Raw genomic sequence first — 23,766 nt, 5'->3', positions numbered from 1 at the left:
GAGATAATGGAGGCAAATACACGAGCAGCAAATACCAACCTCCCTCCCCGCCTTCTCCCTTCCTATTCTGAAGACACTACCTGTTGCTGGGGATGGATCCATAGATGCCAGCAGTCCTCTAATACCTCACCCAAGTGGCCATTCTTCACTTGTGACCCTAAACAGAGTGTATTTGTCAGGCTATTCAACAGTCGGGAGGAACCACACCAGAACCCAATCCTATTCCTCACCCAATTTCCACACACACTTTCTAACAGGAGTTACTGCATAGCAAGCAAGGGCCAAAAACTACTCCCTAGACCAGGGCTGTTGTGCCTAATTACAGTACCCCTTACCATGGCACCAGCCAATTCAGTACCCCTTACCATGGCACCAGCCAATTCAGTACCCCTTACCATGGCACCAGCCAATTACAGCACCCCTTACCATGGCACCAGCTAATTACAGCACCCCTTACCATGGCACCAGCTAATTCAGCACCCCTTACCATGGCACCAGCTAATTCAGCACCCCTTACCATGGCACCAGCTAATTCAGTACAGCTTGCAAACCAAACCTTGGGACCTTTTGGTCTCTATGCCTAACTAAGTCAGACAGTATTAAGAAGGATGGTCCGTATTGAGCAGGTTCAATGAGCAGTGGAACTCATTCACCTACACGCCTGCCTCGTGGAATATTCCTGGTCTTATCCAGGCCCATTGGAACCACAAGATGATAAAACATCGAGACTATAGGCTGCTCTCCTGTACCTTGTAGAGACAAGGTTAAGGTTTGCTGACAGGCCTGGATCAGTATGCATGGCATCTGAGTAGGGTTTAGACTCCAATCAGCAGTAAGCACAGTACCTGGGCCTACTTCATCTGTAGGCATCGTCCCTAAGCTGGGTCCAGTCCCAATCCCTACAGTATCCACCGGAGTAGACAGGAAGTAACAGAGCACAGAAACGGCCAATCAATCTTGTGGAATTCTGTTCACTCTGCAACAAGCATATTGAAATGTGGGTGAAGGATATCCTAATGTAATTTTGTAACATTCATGTGTGCAGTGTTAATTCTGTGCATCGGAAATGGGGCATCCAGGGTTGTTCGGGACTGGGGAAAAGACAGACGTTCGCTTAAAAAAGGGTGCAGTCTTTTGAGATTATTTCTGGAACCTTTTTGTGCGTGTCTGTGTGTGGTGCGTGTCTGTGCGTGTGGTGTGTGTGTGTCTGTGCGTGTGGTGTGTGTGTGTCTGTGCGTGTGGTGTGTGTGTGTCTGTGCGTGTGGTGTGTGTGTGTCTGTGCGTGTGTCTGTGTGCGTGTGGTGTGTGTGTGGGTGCGGTGTGTGTGTGCGCGTGGGTGCGGTGTGCGCGTGTGGTGTGTGCGCGTGTGGTGTGTGCGCGTGTGGTGTGTGCGCGTGTGGTGTGTGCGCGTGTGGTGTGTGCGCGTGTGGTGTGGTGCGCGTCTGTGTGTGGTGCGCGTCTGTGTGTGGTGCGCGTCTGTGTGTGGTGCGCGTCTGTGTGTGGTGCGCGTCTGTGTGTGGTGCGCGTCTGTGTGTGGTGCGCGTCTGTGTGTGGTGCGCGTCTGTGTGTGGTGCGCGTCTGTGCGTGGGGGGGTGCGTCTGTGCGTGTGGGTGTGTGTGTGTGCGTGTGGTGTGTGTGTGTCTGTGCATGTGCAGCGTGTCTGTGCATGTGTGTGTGTGTGGTGTGTGTCTGTGCGTGTAGTGTGTAGTGTGTGTGTCTGTGTGTGCGGCGTGTCTGTGTGCTTGTGCTTTTTTTCCTTTTTGGCCCTTAGGTTCTTATGACCCTTTCTAGTAATTATCCTGCTGCTTCCATGTTTCCCCACCAGCTCCATTGCTGACACCTAATGTGAATCCCCCTCCGCCCCTTTTCAACTTTATGCAGGACCAACAGAGAGATGCCAGGTAAGTCAGGCTGCACCAGAGGAAATTCTGTGCCCACCTGCCAGTTCCCTCATGCCTGCATCAACAACTAAAGTTGGTCCCAGGTCACTTGGGAAGATGATCAATGTACATGGGTGGAGTCTCCTATTCCCAAGGGAGGCCGTTACAGTGGACAGGTATGGTGCGGAGTTTCTGACTAACTTTCAGTACGCAGGCTATTACTTTCAGCCATGGGGCTGGGCCGGGTTACCAGTGCGGAGCTAGTCATTAATGTTTTAATGTTCCTGAGACAGTTTGTTCTTTTCTATTTTATTCATTCGCTAAACCCAAGAAGGAGGAAAAATAATAGTTAAGGTTTTTGGCCAGATGGCAAAATTACAGTTTAAATATTAAAATTTACAGTATGATTTAAAAAGAAAAGTGATGAATTTTCTCTGGCATTCCTGTTATTAAACAGAACAAAACACAGAGCCGAGTGGAACTTCACAGAGTCATTGCCGCAACGTTAAAAAAACATCTGGTGGAACAGTCTGCCCCGTGGAATACCATCAGCATGTTTAGAAGATGTAGAAGTCACGTAGATTTCCGACACTCCAAAGTTACATTTAACTCTCACAAGAAACGAGTCACCTCGATTTTTTTTTTCTGTCCATCCATTAACGTCCAGTTTGATTGTACACAATTCAGTTTGCCGCGAGGGAGCTGCGTTGCCACGGCGAGGGTCTGACGCTTAACATTCCGCAAGACTTGACGGGAAAACGTCCACAGAGTCGCCGGCCGTGAGAGCCCACAGTCTGTTCAAAGTCCATTTTCCAGCTTGCTTGGGAGGTTGAAGAGGAATCTCAGAGTGCGGTCCCCGGTCCCCCCCCCAACCCCTTCTTATGTTCGCCCTTTGAAGCTGTTCATACAAGCGTAGCTTCCGGTAAACCTGTAAATCTCTTCCAAGGCCGTTTGTGGGAGGATACTGCAGGCGAGAGTGGGGAGAGAAAAAGGAAGTTCAAAAAGAGTTCTGTTTTTTTTTAAATTGTTATGTTTCCCCAAACAGCTGCTGCATTTTAACAACTGTAATTAAACTGGACACCACGAAAATTCACCTCACTTGGGATTATCCCAAGATGCTTCACGTACAATGAGTTAAATCAATGTGCACTCACTGTTGTGCAGGCAAATACAGAGGCTATTTTCACAAAGCAAGCCCCCACAAACAGCGAATGAGCTGAATGACCAGTTAGTATGTTTTTTGGTGGTGTCGATTTGAGGGAGGGATGTTGTCCAGGACACCAGAACTTCCCGTTCCTTGTTAGCACCATGGGATTTGTAATGCCACCTGAGTAAATAGAGGGAGCCTTACTTTATCACAACAATGGAGCACTCCCTCAGTATCACTCTGGAGTGTTAGTCTAGATTATGTGCTCAAGTCCTGAAGTAGGGCTTAAACCCACAATCTCCCACCACCAAGGCAAGTGGCAGTGGTTTAACTCAGCACTATTTTGCTTTCCTGTTTTCTCCCCTCGTCTAAAAGTTCTCACTTTTACTGGGTTTCTGGGCTATAGTCCCATAGGTGCTGGCTGCTCTCTGTAGCTTACCCAATTAGTCTTTCTTCATGAGTGAGCCTGGGCAATGTTGGATATCAGATTGTGAGGGATATCACAGCCGAGCAAGGTCCAATCCTTATTCCCAATAACCGCACACGCCCACACTTTCCAGTGCAGTCCACCAGATAGTAGTAACCCTTGCTGATTTCCTCCCTCCCACAGCCAAGGCCACCTCAACACCCCACCTAACTCAGCAAGCACCAGGACTGAGCCTTCCTGGGCTGTGTGGTCAGGTTTCAAATTTGATGCATTTACCAACTGACCCATTCTTAAAAAGAGTTAAGCATGAAGTGAACATCATAAACTGGTTACATCACCCTCCAATTAAAGCTTTGTCAATTACTTGTATGCAGTGAATTTTCTTTGAGTCACTCTGGCCTACTTTCGTACGGAGCCGGCCCCTGGAAGCTTGACAGAAAATGTCATCACAAACTCATTTCACTTGTGACCTTCGCAGGCTGTCAGTGATGAGAGACCCATAGTAGCTGCGCTGTGGGTGGTATCCAATTATGTAAAGGGTACTGCAGCTCTTTAGTCCATCTGAACTCCAGACAACTTTTACTTTCTTTCTCTAAGATCACTAGATAAATCTAGATAAGGGAGGCCCCCTCCAACTCTTCCATCCAGAGGAAAGCTGCAGCCCCTCTCCTTCCCCCCCCCCCCCCCCCCCCACCACCTTTTTCTTTAAATTATTCCAAAACGCAGTCGTCCATTCCTTGCATTGATCACTCAGTGTGAAGATCAGACCTAAATTTGCCTTTTGCCTGTTTGAATTTGTATCTCCTCTTGCCTCATGGTTTTGGCTTCAAGTACTGAAGTACCTTCTTTAAATACTTATTATATACACACCTCTATGAGGGCCCCTTTCAAGGCAGAATAGCTGCAGTTTGGAGGGAGTGATACAGGCAAGACTTTGAACTGAACTCACCTTTTCATGATGACGAGTAAGTGCATGGTCCAGGGTAGCAGTAGGAGGGCCTGGTTAGTCCGCACCGCTTCCACTGTCCGGCGTGCAACGGTGTCCGGTTTTAGGGGTGGGAACAGCTTTGGAAACCTACAGCAGAAAAATCAAATCAATACACCAAGTGATCAGATCTCCGTGCCTGGCACGAAGCTGGGCTCTCAGCATCTTGGGAGGTAGGCAGAGCGAGGATGAACCCACGTCCCTTCAGTCTAGCACCACACTGGGGTTCAAAACACGATTCCACAGGAAATGGTTCTTAAAGAGCGAAGGCTGGAAAGTCTGCGGACTCCTTTTGCGAGGACAGAAGTGCTTCCACCCTCCCACCCGTCGCTTTGACCTGCCACTGACCCACCCGACTGAGGGTGGGGGGTCACTTAAATATTCAGGGCAGGTGCTGGCATCTGTACGAGCACAACAAAGGCACCCACTCCACTGAGGAGATGGCACTCTGAGCAGCACCCTGCCACTGCATGTACATTTCCCTCAGAAAACAGACGAGCAGCTTTGTAAAGCTAGTTGTTTTTCAGCAATGATGGGGGCCCAGAATGGAACTTATGCCTGCTTTCAACAGATATAGATCTCGCTGGGCCTATCGGGCACTTTGGGCAGGATTCCCATGGAAACCCAGGAACGCCACCAGACATGCTGTCAACAAGGTTTCTGAACATAACGGGGGGCAGGCAAAATTTCTCTGGAACTTGAGGGCATAAAACCGGTGGGTGAGGGTTCCACTTCAAGTTGCCAGCAGCCTCCGTTGCCCCCCCTGCCCACCCGCATTAATAGCACTAGAGTTCCAGCCCACTCACTGCCCTAATTTCTAGCCTTGGGTCACGTTCCAACGTTGTACAGTTGCAGCTCCCTCACTGGGTGAGCCAGTAATGTGCACTGCCTGGTGTGCCACTTACCAATACCTGAGCCCAGTCTCCCAGGTTCAATCAGCTGCTCGCAGCCTGGGGACCTACCATTGGACTCGGCCTCCACGAGTTAGGGAGGGCCCAGCCTGAGCACTATTCAGTGGAAAAGGAGCAAAGGTTGAGGGCAGGTTCAGGCCTCCTGGTGGTGATCTCCCGGATACTGACTGGATTAATACTTGAAATCAACACTGCTCCAGCGATCAATGGATGCAATTACTGCCACTGTAACCCAATCACACCATTAGCCTCATAAAAACCATCTGTGGAAACCGGAACACACCAAAAGGATGTTAAAGCTGAGCAGTTCATTCCAAACTGTTCAATTTCTAACAAGGGTGTTAAGGGTTATAGAACCAAAGTGGGTAGATGGAGTTAAGATACAGTTTAGCCATGATCTAACTGAATTGCGGAACAGGCTCAAGGGGCTGAATGGCCTACTCCTGTTCCTATGCTCCTGTGAGTGGTTTTGATGTGCTTCACGCTGAAGACTGAATCTTATCAGTCGACATAACACACCACAGTACTGGACCAGGTAGAAACGCAGCTTGTTGTTGTATTATTGGTTCTTCCCTCATTTCTCTCCCATAGCAGTCACGTTTACATCTATTTTATTGAAATACTACTAGGTGCTCCTCTGAGCTTTCCTCTCTTTTCCCTCCTGAGCTCCAAATACACTGCAGTACGAGCTCTTTCTCTTCTCTATATCCTGTCTCCTACTCCGACTCATTCTTTTCTAGGTGCCTCAACACTGTAAAATCCCTTGCCTCCTTCAATCCTCCTTACCTCCCACAACCTACAGACTTTTAAAGGAAGAACTTCTATTTATAAAGCAGCTCGTCGCAGCAGGAGATCCCAATGTGTTTTACAATCAGTGGATTACTTTTGAAGTGCAGTCATTATTAGGTAAGCAAAGCCTGGTGTGAAAGAATCACCACATCTCTCTCCTACTCTGCAGCTGCGGTGATCCTGCACTGCAGGCCTTCATCCTTCACCCGGCCTTCCTGATAAAAGAATGTCGATCAACAATCTCTACAGTAACCGGGTACAGAAACATTATCCTCAGCACTGACCTTGTCTTCATCCCATGAAACATCTCTGTGCTGGTGTGAAACGGTAGCACTGTGGTGGCATTGACCCCAGGACAGTCGAGGAGGCCCAGTGTCAGACTCTCCATGAACGCGAAGGAGGAGGATTTGGAGGTGCAGTAATCGATGGCACCCGGGATGGCAGACAGTGCCAGCACAGAGTTCATGCACACAATGTGCCCGTGCTGCAGTTCTAGCATCCGAGGCAAGAAAGCCTTTGTTGTCTGGGTGGGAGTGATGGAAAAATAGAATTACTCAAGGAGGATTTTCAGATTTAATCATTTCATTCTGGCTTCTGGATTAAACTTGGTGGTTTTTGCATCAAATTTAATTGCGTTACTGTCAGTTCTGAATTGGGGCAACAGTTGTGTGGCAGTTGCCAGTGGATTTTCAAAACATAAATCTGAATGAGGGAGCACTGCCCCCTCCCACTCCCCTTGTACTGGGCTCAAACCAAGTCAGAGGTGAAAAAAGCCACATCCTAACTGACTGCACCAGCCCCATCCTCCATCAGAGAGAGAACGTCACCTGTCTGGGCTGGACTGGATTTAAGTCCAGACAGATGCTCCCACAAGACAGACAGCATTTTGTTTTAATATAAAATTACGTTTTTAAAAAATCTATGATTTGAGTGAGGAGTGAGGGGGGGGAAGGAGATGATGCCCAGTCCAAGGTTGGCTGCTGGAATTTACCAGGATCTCCTTTATAATCAGGAGGCCAAATGCAGGCAGCAGAATTCAGAAATATAGGGGTGAACTTTAAAACGAGATCCTTGCATTTATATAGCATCTTAACAGATTGTCAAAATATCTCAAAATACTTCACACAGTGAATTTTTTGAAATGTGGTGACTGTTTTGGAGGTAAACATGGGTAAAACAATTTTTACACATCAAGATCCCACAAACAACAATGAAGATGCAGTGTTGGTTGAGGGAGGAATCTTGATCAGGACACCGGGAAAAAAACTCCCTGCTTTTCTTCAAATACTGCCATGGGATCTTTAACATCCACCTGAACAGGCAGAGGGGGCCTTGGTTTAACATTTCATCTCTGACAATGCAGCACTCCCTCGGTACTGCACTGAAGCATCGATTATAATGCTTGTGTGTTGGTGTGTGACACACGCTGGGAGTGGCTTATCCTGGATTGTGCCATTGGGATTTACAAACAGATTGTAGAGTCTCATTCTACCAGAAGCTTTGGTGATAAAACAGCAGAGTAATGAGACAGGAGAGGGGAGACCAAGAAGGTAACTAAGTTTGCAATAAAGATGAATCCTGGAGTTATCTAGGAGATGCAAAGAGGTCTTGTACTGACCCAGAACTGGCCGAGCGTGTTGATATGCTGGGATTTCAGGAGAGCATCATCATCGCTGTCTATCAGAGTCTTCCCATGAACCACTGCAGCATTGTTCACCAGAATGGTGACATCACCCACCTGCACACAAACAAAGTGATTTCTCACAAACGTTTCATCCCTCACGTTTAAAAATAGCATTCAATACGAGGGGCTTGAACACGCACTCCAGACAAAGATTATCAAATCTTCAAAGATTAGCATCAAAAACTATTTCCATTTATACAGCATCTAGTCACACCTCAAAATCCGTTAATTTAAAGTGCAGTGTTTTTAAAGGGAAGTGTAGCAGCCATTCTGCACACAGCAAGATCCCACAAACAACACTGAGATGAATGATCAGTCTTTCAGAGAGAAAATCTGAAGATGGGCATCAACCAGACGGCCATCCATCCTGCTCTCCTGCCGTGCTAACAGTTGTATTGCACGGAGATATTTGTCCAATTTGATCTTGTAGAGTTTCAAGCTCTTTGCCCTTTGATGAGCTATTCCAAAAGCCGACCATTTTCTCAGTGAGGTAATGCTTGCTTACGCCCTCTGAGCTTTGAATGGTGGCCAGGACACCAGGAGAACTCCCTGCTCTTAAAATAATGCCATAGAATCTTTAAACATCCATCGGAACAGACAGACTGGGCCTTGGTTTAACAGCTCACATTAAAACCTTACAGGACTTTACTTGCCCAGGTCTACCTACAGCCGAAGAATAGTCACTGGCTTGTAAACACATCATAGATTGCAGGAGTGTTGCTGGTAGAGACCCACCTTCTCCCGTACAGCCTTGGCTTGTTGGTAAACTTCCTCTTTGTTGCCTACATCGCAGACAAAGTAGTGACACTCTACGCCCAGGCTCCGAATCTCTTCACAGGCCTCCTTCAGACACTTCTCTGTCCGACCCCAAATAATGATCTGCAAGAAGAGAATGACAGTTGGTCAGTCAGAACCCCCATTATTTCCATTTCTCTCCCTCCTTGAATTCACATAGCGCCTTCTCATCCTCAGGACATTCCAAGGCGCTTCTCGGTGGAGGTGGTGGTGGGGGGATTCTGCAATCCAGCATTTCAGGGGAGGGTGTGTTGGAAAACCACAGGCTGTGGCCTGGCGATTGTGACAGCCATTCCCCCCTTGGCGCGCAGGATCGGGGAATCATCCAAGAAGTTACTTTCTGAAGTGCAGCCACCTTCATTATGTAGGCAAACGTGGCAGCCAATCTCCACACAGCAAGATCCCACAATTATCAAATGAGATAAAAGACTGATTTTTTTTTAAAATGTGCTTCTTTAAACAGTTTAATGTCTGCTGATTCCTGCTGGGTTAAAGTTCAATGGGCACTACAAACCCCCGGGTATCGCACCCTCATGGGCACTATTCATTGTGAGCCTAGACAGTGAGTGGTGGGAGGCTGCTCGGCCTTGGGAGGCATCACAGGCCTCACCCAGCATGCACACACGTGTACTTTCCAGCAGCGGTTGCTGGTATCCAGATGGGGGTGGGAACATCCCACCTGCTCTCAAAGGACAACTGCAGCTCACCTGCTGCCTCGGCTATAATCAGTTAACTCAGCACAGACCAGGGATGAAATCGGAGGGCCCGTTCCGGGGAATGTGGCTCAGTATCACACCCGGCAGTGCACTTACCCATTTAGTCAAAGAGCGACGACTTAATCACATCATCAGTCTACAAGTCTGGTAGAACGAGGTGCCCGCCCTCTAAACAGGGACAAGGCCCCTTTAAATCGTCATGGGAATCAGACTGATAGATATTTAACAGGCTTTATGCAGGATTGGAAAAGGAAGCAATCCTGACAGCCCGAGAGGGGATGTAATTTGTAACTGCAGTGTAGTGTACACAGGAACACACCGAGATGAGGGCAGGGGGGAGAGAACAGTGTCTCTAAGCATCTTGTGGGTTGAAGTTCTGGAAGGTTCATGCGAGGGGCAGTAGGCCGTGTTATGCAACAGCCACAGCCCTCACACGGACCAGTGACGAGGTGATGCTGTGTAGTTAACACAAAGATAAATGAGAAGTTCCTCAAAGAGACAACATCCCTTTCATTGGTTTCTACAACCATAGGCTGCCAGAGAGTCAGAATTACAGACCTCAACCGGTTAACCCCTTCACTGCTCAACTGCTGTTTCGATAAACAACTGAGATCATCTTACTGCATCACTTAAGGGAGTCATATTTACTCCTCTGCCTTTGTCTTTATCCAGCTTCCCCTTAAATGCATCTAAACAAATTCACACAACAGACAATGCCACAGATGAAAAAAGTCTTTTGAAAACCAATCACAGAATTAAACTTGAATATTTACAACAACTTGCATTTATATAGCGCCTTTAACGTAGTATAACATCCCATGATGCTTCACAGGAGCGTCATCAAACAAAATTTGATAGCGAGCCACTTAAGGAGATATTAGGACAGGTGACCAAAAGCTTGGTCAAAGAGGTAGGTCTTAAAGAGCGTCTTAAAGGAGGAGAGAGGAGGAGAGGTTTGGGGAGGGAATTCCAGAGTTTAGGGCCTAGGCAGCTGAAGGCACAGCTGCCAATGGTGGAGTGATTAAAATCGGGGATGCTCAAGAGGCCAGAATTGGAGGAGCGCAGAGATCTCGGAGGGTTGTAGGGCTGGAGGAGGTTACAGAGATACGGAGGGGCGAGGCCATAGAGGGATTTGAAAACAAGGATGAGAATTTTAAGATGGCATTGCCGGACCGGAAGCCAATGTGGGTCAGCGAGAACAGGGGTGATGGGTGAACGGGACTTGGCACGAGTTAAGATACGGGCAGAAGAGTTTTGGATGAGCTCAAGTTTACGGAATGTCGAAGATGGGAGAGCATTGGAATAGTCAAGTCTGAAGGTAACAAAGGTGTGGATGAGGATTTCAGCAGCAGGTGGGTTGAGGCAGGGGCAGAGACAAGCAATGTTACGGAGGTGGAAGTGGGCGGTCTTGGTGATGGAGCGGACATGTGGTCGGAAGCTCATCTCAGGGTCAAATAGGATGCCAAGGTTGCGAAAGGTCTGGTTCACTGCAAGATACAATGTCCCGGGAAGGGCTCTGAGCTTGCTGGTCAAGTTTGGGATTATAACAGCCTTCAGAGACATGATGGAGTTTCATTCCTGTCATCTGAACCAACCGCACCTCCCATCCTCCTCCCGACTAGATAATAGGCTTGAAAACTTCCCTCGGAGTTAAAGTGCTGACACGAGTTACTATGGTGACAGACCAGCAGCTCGGGCACAGTCTGTTGACAGTTTTGCTGAAACGTTTTTGTGGCCTTCCGCCAGTTTGACTTTTTCACCTGCCTTTCAGGCAGTCATCTGCTGGGGTCACCCAGAGGTAAGGAAGGGGCAGGAAGCTCGGAGGAGCAGTCAGTCAGGCAGGCAGGCAGGCAGGCAGTCCCTGCAGGATTTTCCACTTCAGTGAGAAGCTGCCCTCCCTAATTTTATGGTCAGCGAGTTCTGAATTGAAAGTGTGTCGGGTTCAGGGGATGCTGGCTGGATGCCAAACCAGGGACCACTTTTCAAGCAGAGCGAAAGACGATAATCCTAGCACAGCACTGAGAAAAACCAAAATACCCTTCACCATTCACTCCTTACTCCCTGCAACTCTCCCTCCTCACCTGACTCATGTTGCAGTGCAGTTTCGCAGGCGATAACCACCCTCCAGTATCTCAACCAAATGACTATTCTTCACGTGCATGCCCAGTGAGCGTTGACTGGCTGTTCAACCACAGGGGCATCACAGGCAGCCCAAACCAGTCCTCACCAGCGCTCTTTCCAGCAGGAATCATGAGATACCGATCAGGCCCAGGGACCATAGAATCATACAGCACAGAAGGAGACCATTCGGCCCATCATGTCTGTGCCGGCCCTTTGAAAGAGCTATCCAATTAGTCCCACTGCCCTGCTCTTTCCCCACAGCCCTGCAAATTTTTCCTTTTCAAGTGTATTTCCAATTCTCTTTTGAAAGTTACTATTGAATCTGAATCTGCCAACTTTTCAGGCAGTGCCTTCCAGATCATAACAACTCGCTGAGTAAAAAAAAAAATTCTCCTAATTTCCCCCTGAACTTTTTGGCAATTATCTTAAATCTGTGTCCTCTGGTTACCGACCCTCCTGCCAGTGGAAACAATTTCTCCCCATCTGTTCCATCAAAACCGCTCAAAATTTTGAACACCTCTATCAAATTTCCCCTTAACCTTCCCTGCTTCTCCACATAAACTGCAGTCCCTCATCCCTGGTACCATTCTGGTAGATTTTGCCCTTGCGAAGCTCAGATATCAAGACCAGTTTCAGCAACCCTACTGTCACCCCAGCTGAGATCAGTTAACACGGGACAGACGGGGATCGATCCTGGAACCTTCCTAGTTTGTATTGCTCAGGACCAAAGCGGACAGTGCATTTACTCACTGAGGGATTTCCATTGTCCTTAAGCAGGTGTGAAGCATCATTTTTATGCTGTTTGATAGGGCACTGACGGTCTTGCAAGTCACTTCATTTGATTTATAACAATAACTTGCATTTATATAGCGCCTTTAACTAGTAAAACGCCCCAAGGTGCTTCACAGGAGTGTTACCAGACAAAAAAAATTGACACTGAGCCACCTAAGGAGATATTAGGACAGGTGACCAAAGGCTTGGTCAAAGAGATAGGTTTTAAGGAGCGTCTTAAAGGAGGAGGGAGAGGTAGAGAGATGGAGAGGTTTAGGGAGGGAATTCCAGAGCTGAAGGCACGGCCGCCAATGGTGGAACGAGGGAAGCGGGGGATGCACGAGAGGCAAGAATTGGAGGAACGCAGAGATCTCAGAGGGTTGTAGGGCTGAAGGAGGTTACAGAGATAGGGAAGGTATAGTGATCTCATTTTATAACCACTGCGGCACTAAGTTTCTTTAGCATTGGATATGGCAAACACCGGGCGGAGTTTAGAGTTTTCAGAGCACGTTGGAGAAGCTCTCAGAGATCAGTTATAGTTACAAAAAGGGCAGGAGAATAAAGTGCCCCAAAAATGCCGCGTGGTGCTGGGGGACCAGTCTACGAGTGCCAGCAAGCCCCGCAGTACTGCCAAGTGCCCATTCTTCATGTGGGAGTCTAAGCAGTGAATGGTAGCCTATTGTACCGGCGGAGGCCTCACAACGCAATTAGTGGGGTGACCTGGAGAACGAAAGAGCCGATGCCCCTAAATGAACATCGTCACCCATGTGTAGAAATTCTCCCCTCCGTCACAGGTGCAACAATGCCAAACAACAGAGCAGTCGGATGCCAGTCTGTGCCCACCTGTGGCTGCAGTGTGGTGATTTGCTTTTGAACTCATTTTTCTTCAGCCATTCCCTATACAGCACTAAGCAGCAGAGATCCACTGCGAAGGAAGGGGTTAAGGGTGGCTTTGAGGGGAGAGCTTCAAAAACATAACAAAATGGGCTTTATTTTTGAGGAGTTGTGGAAAGGGGGGACATTGGCAAAAAAAACAAGCTCTATTCACATTTTGATTGTAAATGGAGAGAGAGAGAGAGAGAAAGAGGACACTCGGAGCAAGCAAGAGGACACGAGAATGCGAGTGAGGGAACACAAACACCGTACACACGTGCGAGAGAGCACAAGAGAAAGAGATAAAGAGCGAGCACGAGAAAATGAATGAGAACACGAGAGCAATGCTTTGTGGCAAAGCCTCGGTGTGATTTGCGGTAATCTAGTGTAGGACTTTGAGCCGGTTATCTGTGCGAGGGGGATGAAGGGTTCAGATGGGAGTCACCACTACCAAGCCTGTTAGCAATGAGCCAGGGTCAATCAGAGGTCACCTCCAACAGAAAGCAGTGTTAGACTGCACCCTTCTGCATCTCCCCCTCCCGTCCCCTCAAACTGGAATGCAATGCCAGCACTGGGCAAACCAGTGTTACTGTTTATGGACTGGGTGGTGGGGGGGAAGGAGAGAGGGTGGAAAGAGCCCCACAGTGGGGATATACAAAGGGATTTTTCACTTTGAACTTTTGACTCAAATACATTCTAGAAAGCACTCAATAATTGTTAATCTGGCCTTAACTTAAGTATGGTGACAATATCACACAAGTATTTGAGAATAATGTTTAAAACATAATTACATATAAATGGTCCATTTTCATAATTATGTTTTTTTTAAACAAGGGAGGAAAGTTAAGAAAAGGAGTAATTCATTATCATTGTGAAGGAAAATGAGAAAATGATGGACGGTCCCTTACAAAGAGACACCGATAACTGATCAGATTTAGCTCCGACTCTCTCCCCCTACAATGGCTGTTTTGGTAAATCCGCTGCCCAGTGTGGCACCGCTCCATACAGACCACAATCGAGGCTCGTCCCTGGACTGTGATGAATTAGCTGATCTCGGTCACGTCAGCTGTTAAGATGCTTACAATCGGTCTCAATAGCCTGAGGGTAGGAAAGGGAATCAGCCCGAGCTCCCAACTCCTGATCGCTATCCAGCCACCCCTTCAAGATAAGGTATTGGCCGTGGACAAACATTAGGCCTACACTGGATCAAGTTCAGTGGTGAGGTCCGACACAGTCAAATAGCCTTCCAATTTCTACTGGTGAGGTACCAACGGGTGGCTGGGGCCTGTGGACCCCTGGGAAGAGCCAGCGCTTTCCGGGGAGGAAAGGGAATCCATTGGGAGCATCCAGATTTACTGGAATTCTAAAATTAATTTACCAAGACTATATAGCCCTTCCCTTAAATATATACAATTGCAAAATAAAGACTATACATGCTTCTACAGTGACACCTTAAAATATTCTCAGCCTTCGCTGAGTTTTCTGGCTCAATAACCCAGCGTTACGAGGTGCCCTCCTTCGGTTTAAGTTTATTTACAGAACGTCTTACGTCTCTCGTAACTGATCAAAAAGATTTGGCTTACCCTACGACGAGGTCCCTGTTCGTGTCTTTAAAGGAGGGGTTGGCGGCCGTCCGCAGTGGTCTGAATGGAGTGGAATGGATCCCTGGCTCCAACCCACTCCCCCCACTGCACGCCAGCCCTCCCCCCTCCCCCTCTCCCCCCTCCTCCCCCCCCCCCCTCCCAACGAGTATTTCCTCTAAGTGGTAAACAAGATTAATGAAATCATCAGCACTCGGCTGACCTGCTGTTGAACTCAAGGCTGTGACTAAACTGCAAGGTGCTCCTGTCCCTCCCCCAGCTGGTCCAGAGAAACTCAGGAGCTTTCTAACATAGAACAAAACAGAGAGAGAGGGGGAGAACGGGAGACAGAGAGAGAGACACACACAAACAGAGAGAAAGAGGCAGGCAGAGAAAGTGAGAGAGACACACAGACAGAGTAAAAAGATAGAGAGCGAAAGAGTGAGAGTGCAAAAAGAAAGAAAAGAGCAAAGACAGAGAGCGAAAAGTAAAAGAGAGTGAAGAAAGAGAGTGGAGGGAGGGAGGGCGCGAGGGAGGGAGCGAGGGAGGGAGCGAGGGCGCGAGGGAGGGAGCGAGGGCGCGAGGGAGGGAGCGAGGGCGCGAGGGAGGGAGTGAGGGAGAGCAGGAGCAAGGTGGCAGAGCTGAGGAAGAAAGAACATCTCAAGGAAATTCCAAATCAAATTAGGAAAAAGACTGCTTTTTTGAATCTGTTTTTAACCCTCCCAAATCCGCCCCTTATTCCCCTCCTGTCTGTGATCTGAACAGAAGCAGTAGAGGTCACAGGAATGGAAACAACCAGTGTGGTCCACCTCTCCACTCCTCCAATTCTGGCCTTTTGCGCATCCCCGATTTCCATCGTCCCACTTTTGGTGGCTGCCTAAACCTCTCCACCTCTCTACTTCCCTCTCCTCCTTAAAACGCTCCTTAAAACCCACCTCTTTAACCAAGCTTTTGGTCACCTGTCCTAATATCTCTATGTGACTTGGTGTCAAATTTTGTTTGGTAACACTCCCGTCCTTGGGACGTTTTACTATGTTAAAGGCGCTATATAAATGCAAGTAGTTGTTGTTGTTGTCAGTCCCAAAACACTAAACCTACAGTACAGTCCTCTCTATATCCAATGGTTGGGGCAAGGGATGGGGAAGAGAAAGTGACAGCTGCAGAACGTCCCAAAGGAATAAAAAGTACACTCAGGCCAAGAGGGTCCCAGGTCTGACTCCAACCCCGCTCTGAGTTAGCTGATCGCAGCCAGGGCAACAGTTGAGGAATTACAGGGGAGGGGGAAAATCAGCCAGGATTCCCTCTCCTCATCACTATTGGGGTGACCCTGGTTTGGGGGGGGGGAATGTGTGGGCAGGGATATAGGGAGAGGTTCAGGATCAGACTCGGCTTTGACAGAACAAACCTCATTTTAGGAACAGTGCAGTGCAAACACTAATTTTACACTTATTAAAAAATAATGTATCGCAAAATGCAGCATTTAGCTGCGGAGAGGTGATCCAGTGTTCACTGGATGCTGCAGAAAGGCTTGAGATTTTTCATCCTATTACCTTCCAAGAGACCAGTCCCAATTATTTAAACAACACATCACTGCCAGACAATTTATCTTCCTCCAGCCGTCACTTTAATCCAAAGCGTCTCATTGCCTGACACAGATTCACAATCCAGCCCCAAATTCCTCGACACAATCAAACTGCTCCACGTGGCTTTAATTCAACAACTGAACTAGTCGTTCACTCATAACTGCTGTAACCAGCTACTGCAGTTCTGCATTAAACAGAGCTTCTGGATTTTGTGATGAGATTTTTTTTAAAGTTATATGATTCCTTCCCCTTCTCTCCTGAAGTTACTCCAGCATTGGCACCCCACCGACCCCCACCCCCACACCATACTTCGCTGGTCATTCTTCATCTGTGAGCCTAGGTGGTTAGCCATCAGCAGGCTATTCGACCGTGAAAGGCATGACAGCCAAGCCCAATCTTGCCCTCGCCCCAACTTCCACACTGTCCCACTTACCAGCAGGAGTCGCTGGATCACACACCGGAACCCTGGCTCATTTTCCTCCACTCTGCTGTCCAGAGGCACTGAGGCAAATTAGGGGACCCGAAACACTGCCCCCAGCCGAGATCAACTGAGTCGGCACAAAATCGATGATGGAACTTGGGATCTTTCCTGGTCTGAATGGCTCAGTACCACATGGGTCATTGCGTTTACCCACTGAGTCACCCAGTGATATCTGTTGTCTCACTTTACCCTACATGAGACTAGCAGACCATATTAGTACATATTAGTTACCGTGAGTAAAGCTCAAACCAGTCCTGAATGCCGGTATCTGGCTCTGTTACGGTAAAGGCCAGGCCGTATTGCTGTGAGGTTACTGCACAGCCCAGCATGTCCTCGCCAATGCTGGCAGCTCAACTCTGGATAGGGCTGGTGTGGTTGGGTTTCCTGATGGCTCAGTGGGTGCAGGTCACTCTGGTGTGATTCTGAGCTAGTCCAGGTTTGACATCTCAGCCCACCTACAGCAGGAACAAAATGGCAGCTTGCGTCGTCATCAGCCATTTGCTTTTCCCATTGCCACTGACTTTACCTCTGGTGACATGGGAGGGAAGGGGAAAGAACACCTTCTGGAAAAGGTCTCCATGACGACAGAGGCACTAGCATCGTCTCAATAACAGTACTGAAAAAAAAGAAAGACTTGCATTTATATATCTCCTTTCGCAACCTCAGGGCGTCCTAAAGCGCTTTACAGCCAATGAAGTACTTTCTTTTGAAGTGTAGTCACTGTTGTTATATAGGTAACACGGCAGCCAATTTGCACACAGCAAGCTCCCACTAAACAGCAATGTGATAATGACTAGATAATCTGTATTAGTGATGTTGGTTGAAGGCTAAATATTGATCAGAAAACTGGGGAGAACTCTCCTACTCTTCTTTGAAATAGTGCCATGGGATCTTTTACATCCACCTGAGCAGGTAGACATGGGCCTCAGTTTAACATCTCAGCTGAAAGATGGCACCTCCAACAGTGCAGCACTCCCTCAGTACTGCACTGGAGTGTTAACCTAGATTTTATACTCAAGTCTCTGGAGTGTGGTTTGAACCCACAACCTTCTGACTCAGAGGCATCAGCGCTACTCACTGAGCCACAGCTGACTCAGGGACACCACAAAGTAGTTGATGTCAGTGTAGAGACACCAGATGCAGCATCAGCAGAGGAGAGCAAGGTCTGGAGATGACAAAAACAAACCCTTTAGGTTGGCCAACATGCAAACTGGCTGCTCTCAGTCACTCCATGTGGACAATTCATTCAATCCAAACGAATCGACAGATTCCCATCGGTGCAGGCCGTAACCAGTGGGAGATCTGGTTCTATGAAAACAGTCGGAGAATTCCAGAACCAGATTGAAGTTCTAGATTTGCTGGACGCTCCCTGTAAACAAAGCTGAGGACGTTTTGTGCAGTTCTACTGATTATTCTGAAACTGGACAACTTCCTCAGAATGCTGCCCAATGTAAAGAAGTTTGCTTTTATTCAGCCCAATGGGGAACCTGGGCCAATAACAGTAAAAATCACCATTAACTTTTAAAAAAAATTTCCTCTAGTTTTCTCCCCTCCGCCCGGGAGGGCGCCCACCACCTCTGATGACAAACACGCTCGGTCCGCGTGTCCCGTCTTTACGGGCTAAAGAGTGAATGTTAATAGGTAGTTCCGCATTGGGGGGGGGCATCAGAGGCATCCGGCCGTGGCCACGTTACCAGGGAGGAGCCTGTTCACAGGGACTCGTGCCCCGGCACACTTTAGTACAACTGGTATCATGTTGGCATTTTGTGCCGGGGTAGCACCACCTGGAGGAGGCAGCCGGGTGAGGCGGTAGTTGCTGGCTTCACAACTGCAATTGGGGCAAAACCAACTTTGAAAAGTTCCCTTTAAACAGTGCTCATGTTTCTGATGTTGGGATCCTGTCAGCTGTTCTTGCCAGTAGTTTGAGGCAGCTGAGCACATACATGCACACACATGCATATACACACACACATGTACATGCAATGCATGCAGCATACTCCACTCTACACACATACTCTACATGCACACCCCAGCAACACTGCGCCACTGTCCCCTTGTTAAAGACTGGTGTGTGCAGCTGAGTATAGCTCAGCCCTGCCAGCTCACACTGGCATCAAACCAGTGGGTACAGTTCCAGGGCACGGAGTCAGAATGTACACCAGTTCCATAATGAACACCAGATGGAGAACAAGCATGTAGACTACTGTTAAAACTGCCAGGTTCTGGTCATGTCAACCCTCACGTACCTCCAGGTCATACATGGTTTATAAAAGTAATTCACTACCTGAATGAAAACAAAGGATTAATTTAAATCTCAAGGTTCATTTAATGGATGTAAATAGTCTCCTTGTTTAGATGCCAGCCTATGACTCACTCCTGGATATCCCTTACTCTATGAGGCATACCCTCAAATTAATTTCAATATTGAAATCAAGACAATGATTTGTGGGTGACATCAGTCGTGTTAGATTGTGGGGAGCTAATTATCAGAGCAAGCTCCACTTTTCACTCCTCTGAAGACTCGGGCCGGGGTACGGAGCACGGGGCTGGGGTACGGGTACGGGGCATGTGGTACGGGGCCGGGGTACGGGTCCCCAGGACCAGGGTACGGGGCATGTGGTATGGGGCCAGGGTACAGGTCCCCAGGACCAGGGTACAGGGCTGGGGTATGGGGCTGGGGTACAGGTCCCCAGGACCAGGGTACGGGGCATGTGGTATGGGGCTGGCGTACAGGTCCCCAGGACCAGGGTACAGGGCTGGGGTACGGGGCCGGGGTGCAGGTCCCCAGGACCAGGGTACAGGGCTGGGTACGGGGCCGGGTGCAGGTCCCCCGGACCAGGGTACAGGGCTGGGGTACGGGTCCCCGGGGTACAGGTTCTGATTGTCTTGTACATTTTGTCGAACAATGGCTTTGTAATGACTCCTGATTGTGACAGAGATGTTTTATCTAACAGGTACCATGTACAATGCTTCTGTTGCAATCTCCGCTTTCTTGCGTTCGGGATTATCAGTTTTCAAAATATTAAAATCACAATTTTACAAAAGCAGGTATTTACCACATCACAGAGTACTATATAATTGTATATTGTGATCTGCCCATTGCTCAGGTGTTCAAAGACCTGAGAGAGAAACAATTTCCCCTGATGGAATAGTCCAGAATAAGGGGGGGTATAACCTTAAAATTAGAGCTAGGCTGTTCAGGGGTGATGTCAGGAAGCACTTCTTCACACAAAGGGTGGTGTAAATCTGGAACTCGCTCCCCCAAAAAGCTGCTGAGGCTGGGGGTCAATTGAAATTTTCGAAACTGAGATTGATAGATTTTAGTTGGGCAAGAGATTATATTAAGGGTTACGGAACCAAGGTGGGTAGATGCAGTTAAGATTCAGATCAGCCATGGCGGAACAGACTGGAGGGCTGAATGGCCTCTTTCTGTTTCAAACAACTCTCACTGCGTCAGATCTATTCAGAGGATCAGGGGTTTTTCCCTCCCATTCAACTTCTGAAGGTGTTGTCTTCTTGCTGGTCAAACCCCACGTGTGAGCCCAGCACAGCCAGTGTTGATAAGCTATCGGTCCGGTGGGGTACACAACAGGGGAAGTGAGAGGCATCAGAAACAAGCCCAGTCCTGTCTCACCTGATGGTGCATGCACACACACACGGGGCTGAGAGAGTAACTAGCAGCAGTGGCGAAACCTGCCTGTTTCGCCTCTCCTTCAGCCCAGAGGCACCGAGGACTAAATGGGAGCTCTCGCACTGAGGTCCCACCTGAGCCCACAGCACAGACCAAGGACTGGAGCCTGGGAGCCCTCAGCCGCCTCTGCATTCGCCCCCGGAGCCATTTACTGCAGCTTGTTCTAGAAGAAATACAGACCGGGAAGTGTTTAAAGAATTACACAGAACCAGTCGAATGCGTCCTGCAGAACACGAAGTGTCTCTTGGGGCAGGTTAGGCGTGGGGGGATGAACTGACCAGTTTAAACAGGTATTGAGAGATCGAGGGGGAACATGACACTGGTCTCTCTGTGGAACATCGAACAGTTGCATGTACATTTATAACAATTATATAAAAATCCACAGAGGTCTCTAACCATGAATGATGCGCCCATTAGAAGGTTATCAGCAATAGCAACTCCTGTGAGCAAATTCTAAGCGTGCACAGAGACTGAAGGTTAAACTCAGCACAGGAACAATCCCACATTCATACAACAGAGCAGGATCTGGACACTCTTTTGACACACTCCAAAAAAGCATCTGCAAGTTTAGTCCCTTCTTGACACACTCTATAGCCACTAAGCACAGTCAGTGGGGGGGGGGGCTTTTAAATCCTGCTTCCCCTACACGGAGTATCTGGACATTGCATTTTCCTTAAAAGATTCAAATGCCAAAAGCAATCCTTTTGGAGCGAATGCAAACAGATTTCTGCAGATTGCTCTTTCAGGGTCTGCTCCCATCCGTGATCAGAATTAAGACATTATGTAAATCCTGTGAGATCGCTGCCTGACTCCCTCTGTAACCCATCACTGCTCGTTGTTTTATCCCCAAAATGCATTTTCAAAAAAAAAAACTGTTCAGTGCAACCTGAAAATCCAGAGACTCACCTTTCGAGCCCCTTGTTTGGCGAACTCCCGGGCCAGGTGGCGACCGATGCCTCTGCCTCCCCCGGTGATGAGGACGGTGTCCCGGCTCAGCTCCCTCAGTCTGACGGGCAGCAGCAGTAACACGGCGGCTTTGACCACGTAAAAGACCATTTGCATCGGGAAGAGCAGCAGCGAACCCAGGCTCCTCCAATCCATCTCCGGGCTCATCCTAAACAATAACAAACCAACAAAAACCACACACACACAAAAAAAAAAGGAACTGCACCCCGTCCTCTGCAGCAGAAAAGTTCACCTAGACAAAAAAAAAAGTTTGGCCAAAAAAAAACTTTTTTTTTGCCCCAGCCAAAAAAAAAACCTTTAAGTGCGTGTCAATTTCACTGGCTGAGCGCCTTCCTGTTCAATCAATTTCTCTTGGTTTTAAAACCATATTTTTCTTTCAAATATTTTATTTTTTTCTTCTTTCTCTTTGCTGTTGTCCGGGATCACACGGAGGTTAATCGTTCCAGACCGATTTGCCACACACGCAAAATATATATATATATATATATGTATGTGTGTGTGTGTGTGTGTGTGTGTATAATATATAATAAAAGAGCTGGAACCGTTTGTGTGTGTGTGTTGTGTGTGTTCCGAAAGGCGCAGTGAGTTTTTATACGGCAGTCCATTAATCCTGATTGACGAGTTTAAGTGTCGGGAGGGAGCTGATCCGCTCGGTACTACTGTGTGAAGCCCTCAGCCCACACCCCCCCTGTAGTCAGCGGCAACACGCCAGCCTCTGCATCAGAACTACAGACTCTCTCTCCCTCCCCCTCCAACTCACAGACACACAACTGTTCGCTTGCACCCAGCTCTGGTTCCCCCATCCACGATGATCTTGCACAGCTTTCTCCTGCCCAGCAACCATTAAGGATGCTCGCCTGACATCAAGTATAATAATCAGGAGATTGCAAAACAAAAACTTGCATTTATATGGCGCCTTTCACGGCCTCAGGACCGTCCCGAAGCGCTTTGCAGCCAATGGTGTACTTTTTGATTGCAAGATGGATTACAAATCATCTCCTGCTTAAAAAACAATTATTTGGACAATTTTCTTTTTTTTAAATTGAGAAAGGTACTTTCAGCACTTTGCAAGGGGATGCCTGTGCCTTTAATTAAAGAGACACCATCCTCATACCCGGGGCGAGAATAAGCACGCAGCGTATTTTTCACAGTGATGTCACACACAAGCGGCGTGGTGACGTGTCTCGATGTGAATCGTGTCGTTGTGAAAAAAAGATAGTGTTGATTGGAAGTGGTGCTCCTTTAAGACTTTTGGCTGTTGGGAATAATCATTTCCAGAGTCCCTCAGATGGTTAATGCATGGTGGAGTGTTGCCCAATGGCATGCCTCGCCCGTGCCACGTGAGACAGCAGCTTCCTGACTGTTGCCAGCCTCTCGGGCAGTGCCGCTGACAGTTTCGGGAGGCACAGCCCGGCCCGGCCCGGCCCGGCCCGCAGCACCAGGGCAGGTGTCCCATCTTGTTGTCTTGTTCTTTCGACAAGCGGTCGAAGACCTGGAGCTTACCGAAACGGCGAGAATGTAATGCAGGTGTTCCCCGGGGACGCGCAGAGCGTGCGGTCACTTGCAGTGTGACGTTCTGCTCGGGGGGGGTGTGTGTGTGTGTGGAGGAGGGGGGGGTATATCGTGTCGCTGCTGTTGCTCACTAGTGCAAATAGGCACACACTTTTAAAAAGGAACACTCACAGCCCCTGCCCCACACCGTGTCCTCCATGTGTTCCGATTGAGAGCAGCTGACTTAACTTATAAACCAGTACCTCCACCCACTGTTATAGCGAGCCTGTGTTTTTGATATTGGTTTTCACCCCCCAGCCCCATTCCCATTACCTTGTTTAATGTGGCTGAGAATAGCAAGTTGCTTCCAGGTTTTGATTGATGCTCCATTGAAACTAACCACTAGAGGGATCATGAGACTGGCCCAGGACTGTCTGTCTCCCTGTCTCTGTCTCTCTCTTTCGGTCTGTGTGTGTGTGTGTGTGTGTGTGTGTGTCTGCCCCTTGTCCATCTCTCTCCCCCTGCTGTTTTACTCTCTGTCTCACCTTGTCGATGTCTCCTTCTTTCCCCTTCCTCTCCCGGTTTTCCTTCTCTACGAGGAAGAGTCAGGCCTTTGGCATCTCCGCAGAGCAGTGTGGATGCACGTGTTTGGAATTGTGTCTGGGCGCCCCCCAAACCACCCCCTCCCACTCCCAACCCCCCCGCCCTGGGGCTTTAGTGCACTCCACCGCCGCAGAGTTTGTATATTTTTATAAATTATTTCAACACTCCATGCTGAATCAGGCATGTGTTCGAGAGTGTGGGTCAAAGGTCAGAACTTGGCGAGTCCAGTGTGGAACTTAAAAAATCTATATACAGGGCGTGCAGTTTCACAT

The 23,766-nt window shown here is 48.4% G+C and overlaps 1 protein-coding gene across 1 annotated transcript; it reads right to left on the bottom strand.

The window, feature by feature from the left end:
• Positions 1 to 2,173: 2,173 nt before the first annotated feature.
• On the bottom strand, positions 2,174 to 22,869 carry dhrs3b (dehydrogenase/reductase (SDR family) member 3b). The gene is made up of 6 exons (XM_067970596.1): positions 21,341 to 22,869; positions 8,559 to 8,702; positions 7,758 to 7,877; positions 6,424 to 6,662; positions 4,404 to 4,529; positions 2,174 to 2,844 (listed from the first exon to the last, which is right to left on the bottom strand). The coding sequence occupies exons 1-6, from the start codon at positions 21,545 to 21,547 to the stop codon at positions 2,760 to 2,762; spliced, it is 921 nt and encodes a 306-aa protein (XP_067826697.1). The 5' UTR covers positions 21,548 to 22,869; the 3' UTR covers positions 2,174 to 2,759.
• Between the last annotated feature and the right edge of the window lie 897 nt (positions 22,870 to 23,766).

The sequence above is a fragment of the Heptranchias perlo genome, chromosome 32 (assembly GCF_035084215.1).
Source record: "Heptranchias perlo isolate sHepPer1 chromosome 32, sHepPer1.hap1, whole genome shotgun sequence".
NCBI lineage: Eukaryota > Metazoa > Chordata > Chondrichthyes > Hexanchiformes > Hexanchidae > Heptranchias > Heptranchias perlo.
The sequence above is the reverse complement of the archived record's forward strand: the minus strand, read 5'-3'. Positions and strand labels throughout refer to the sequence as shown.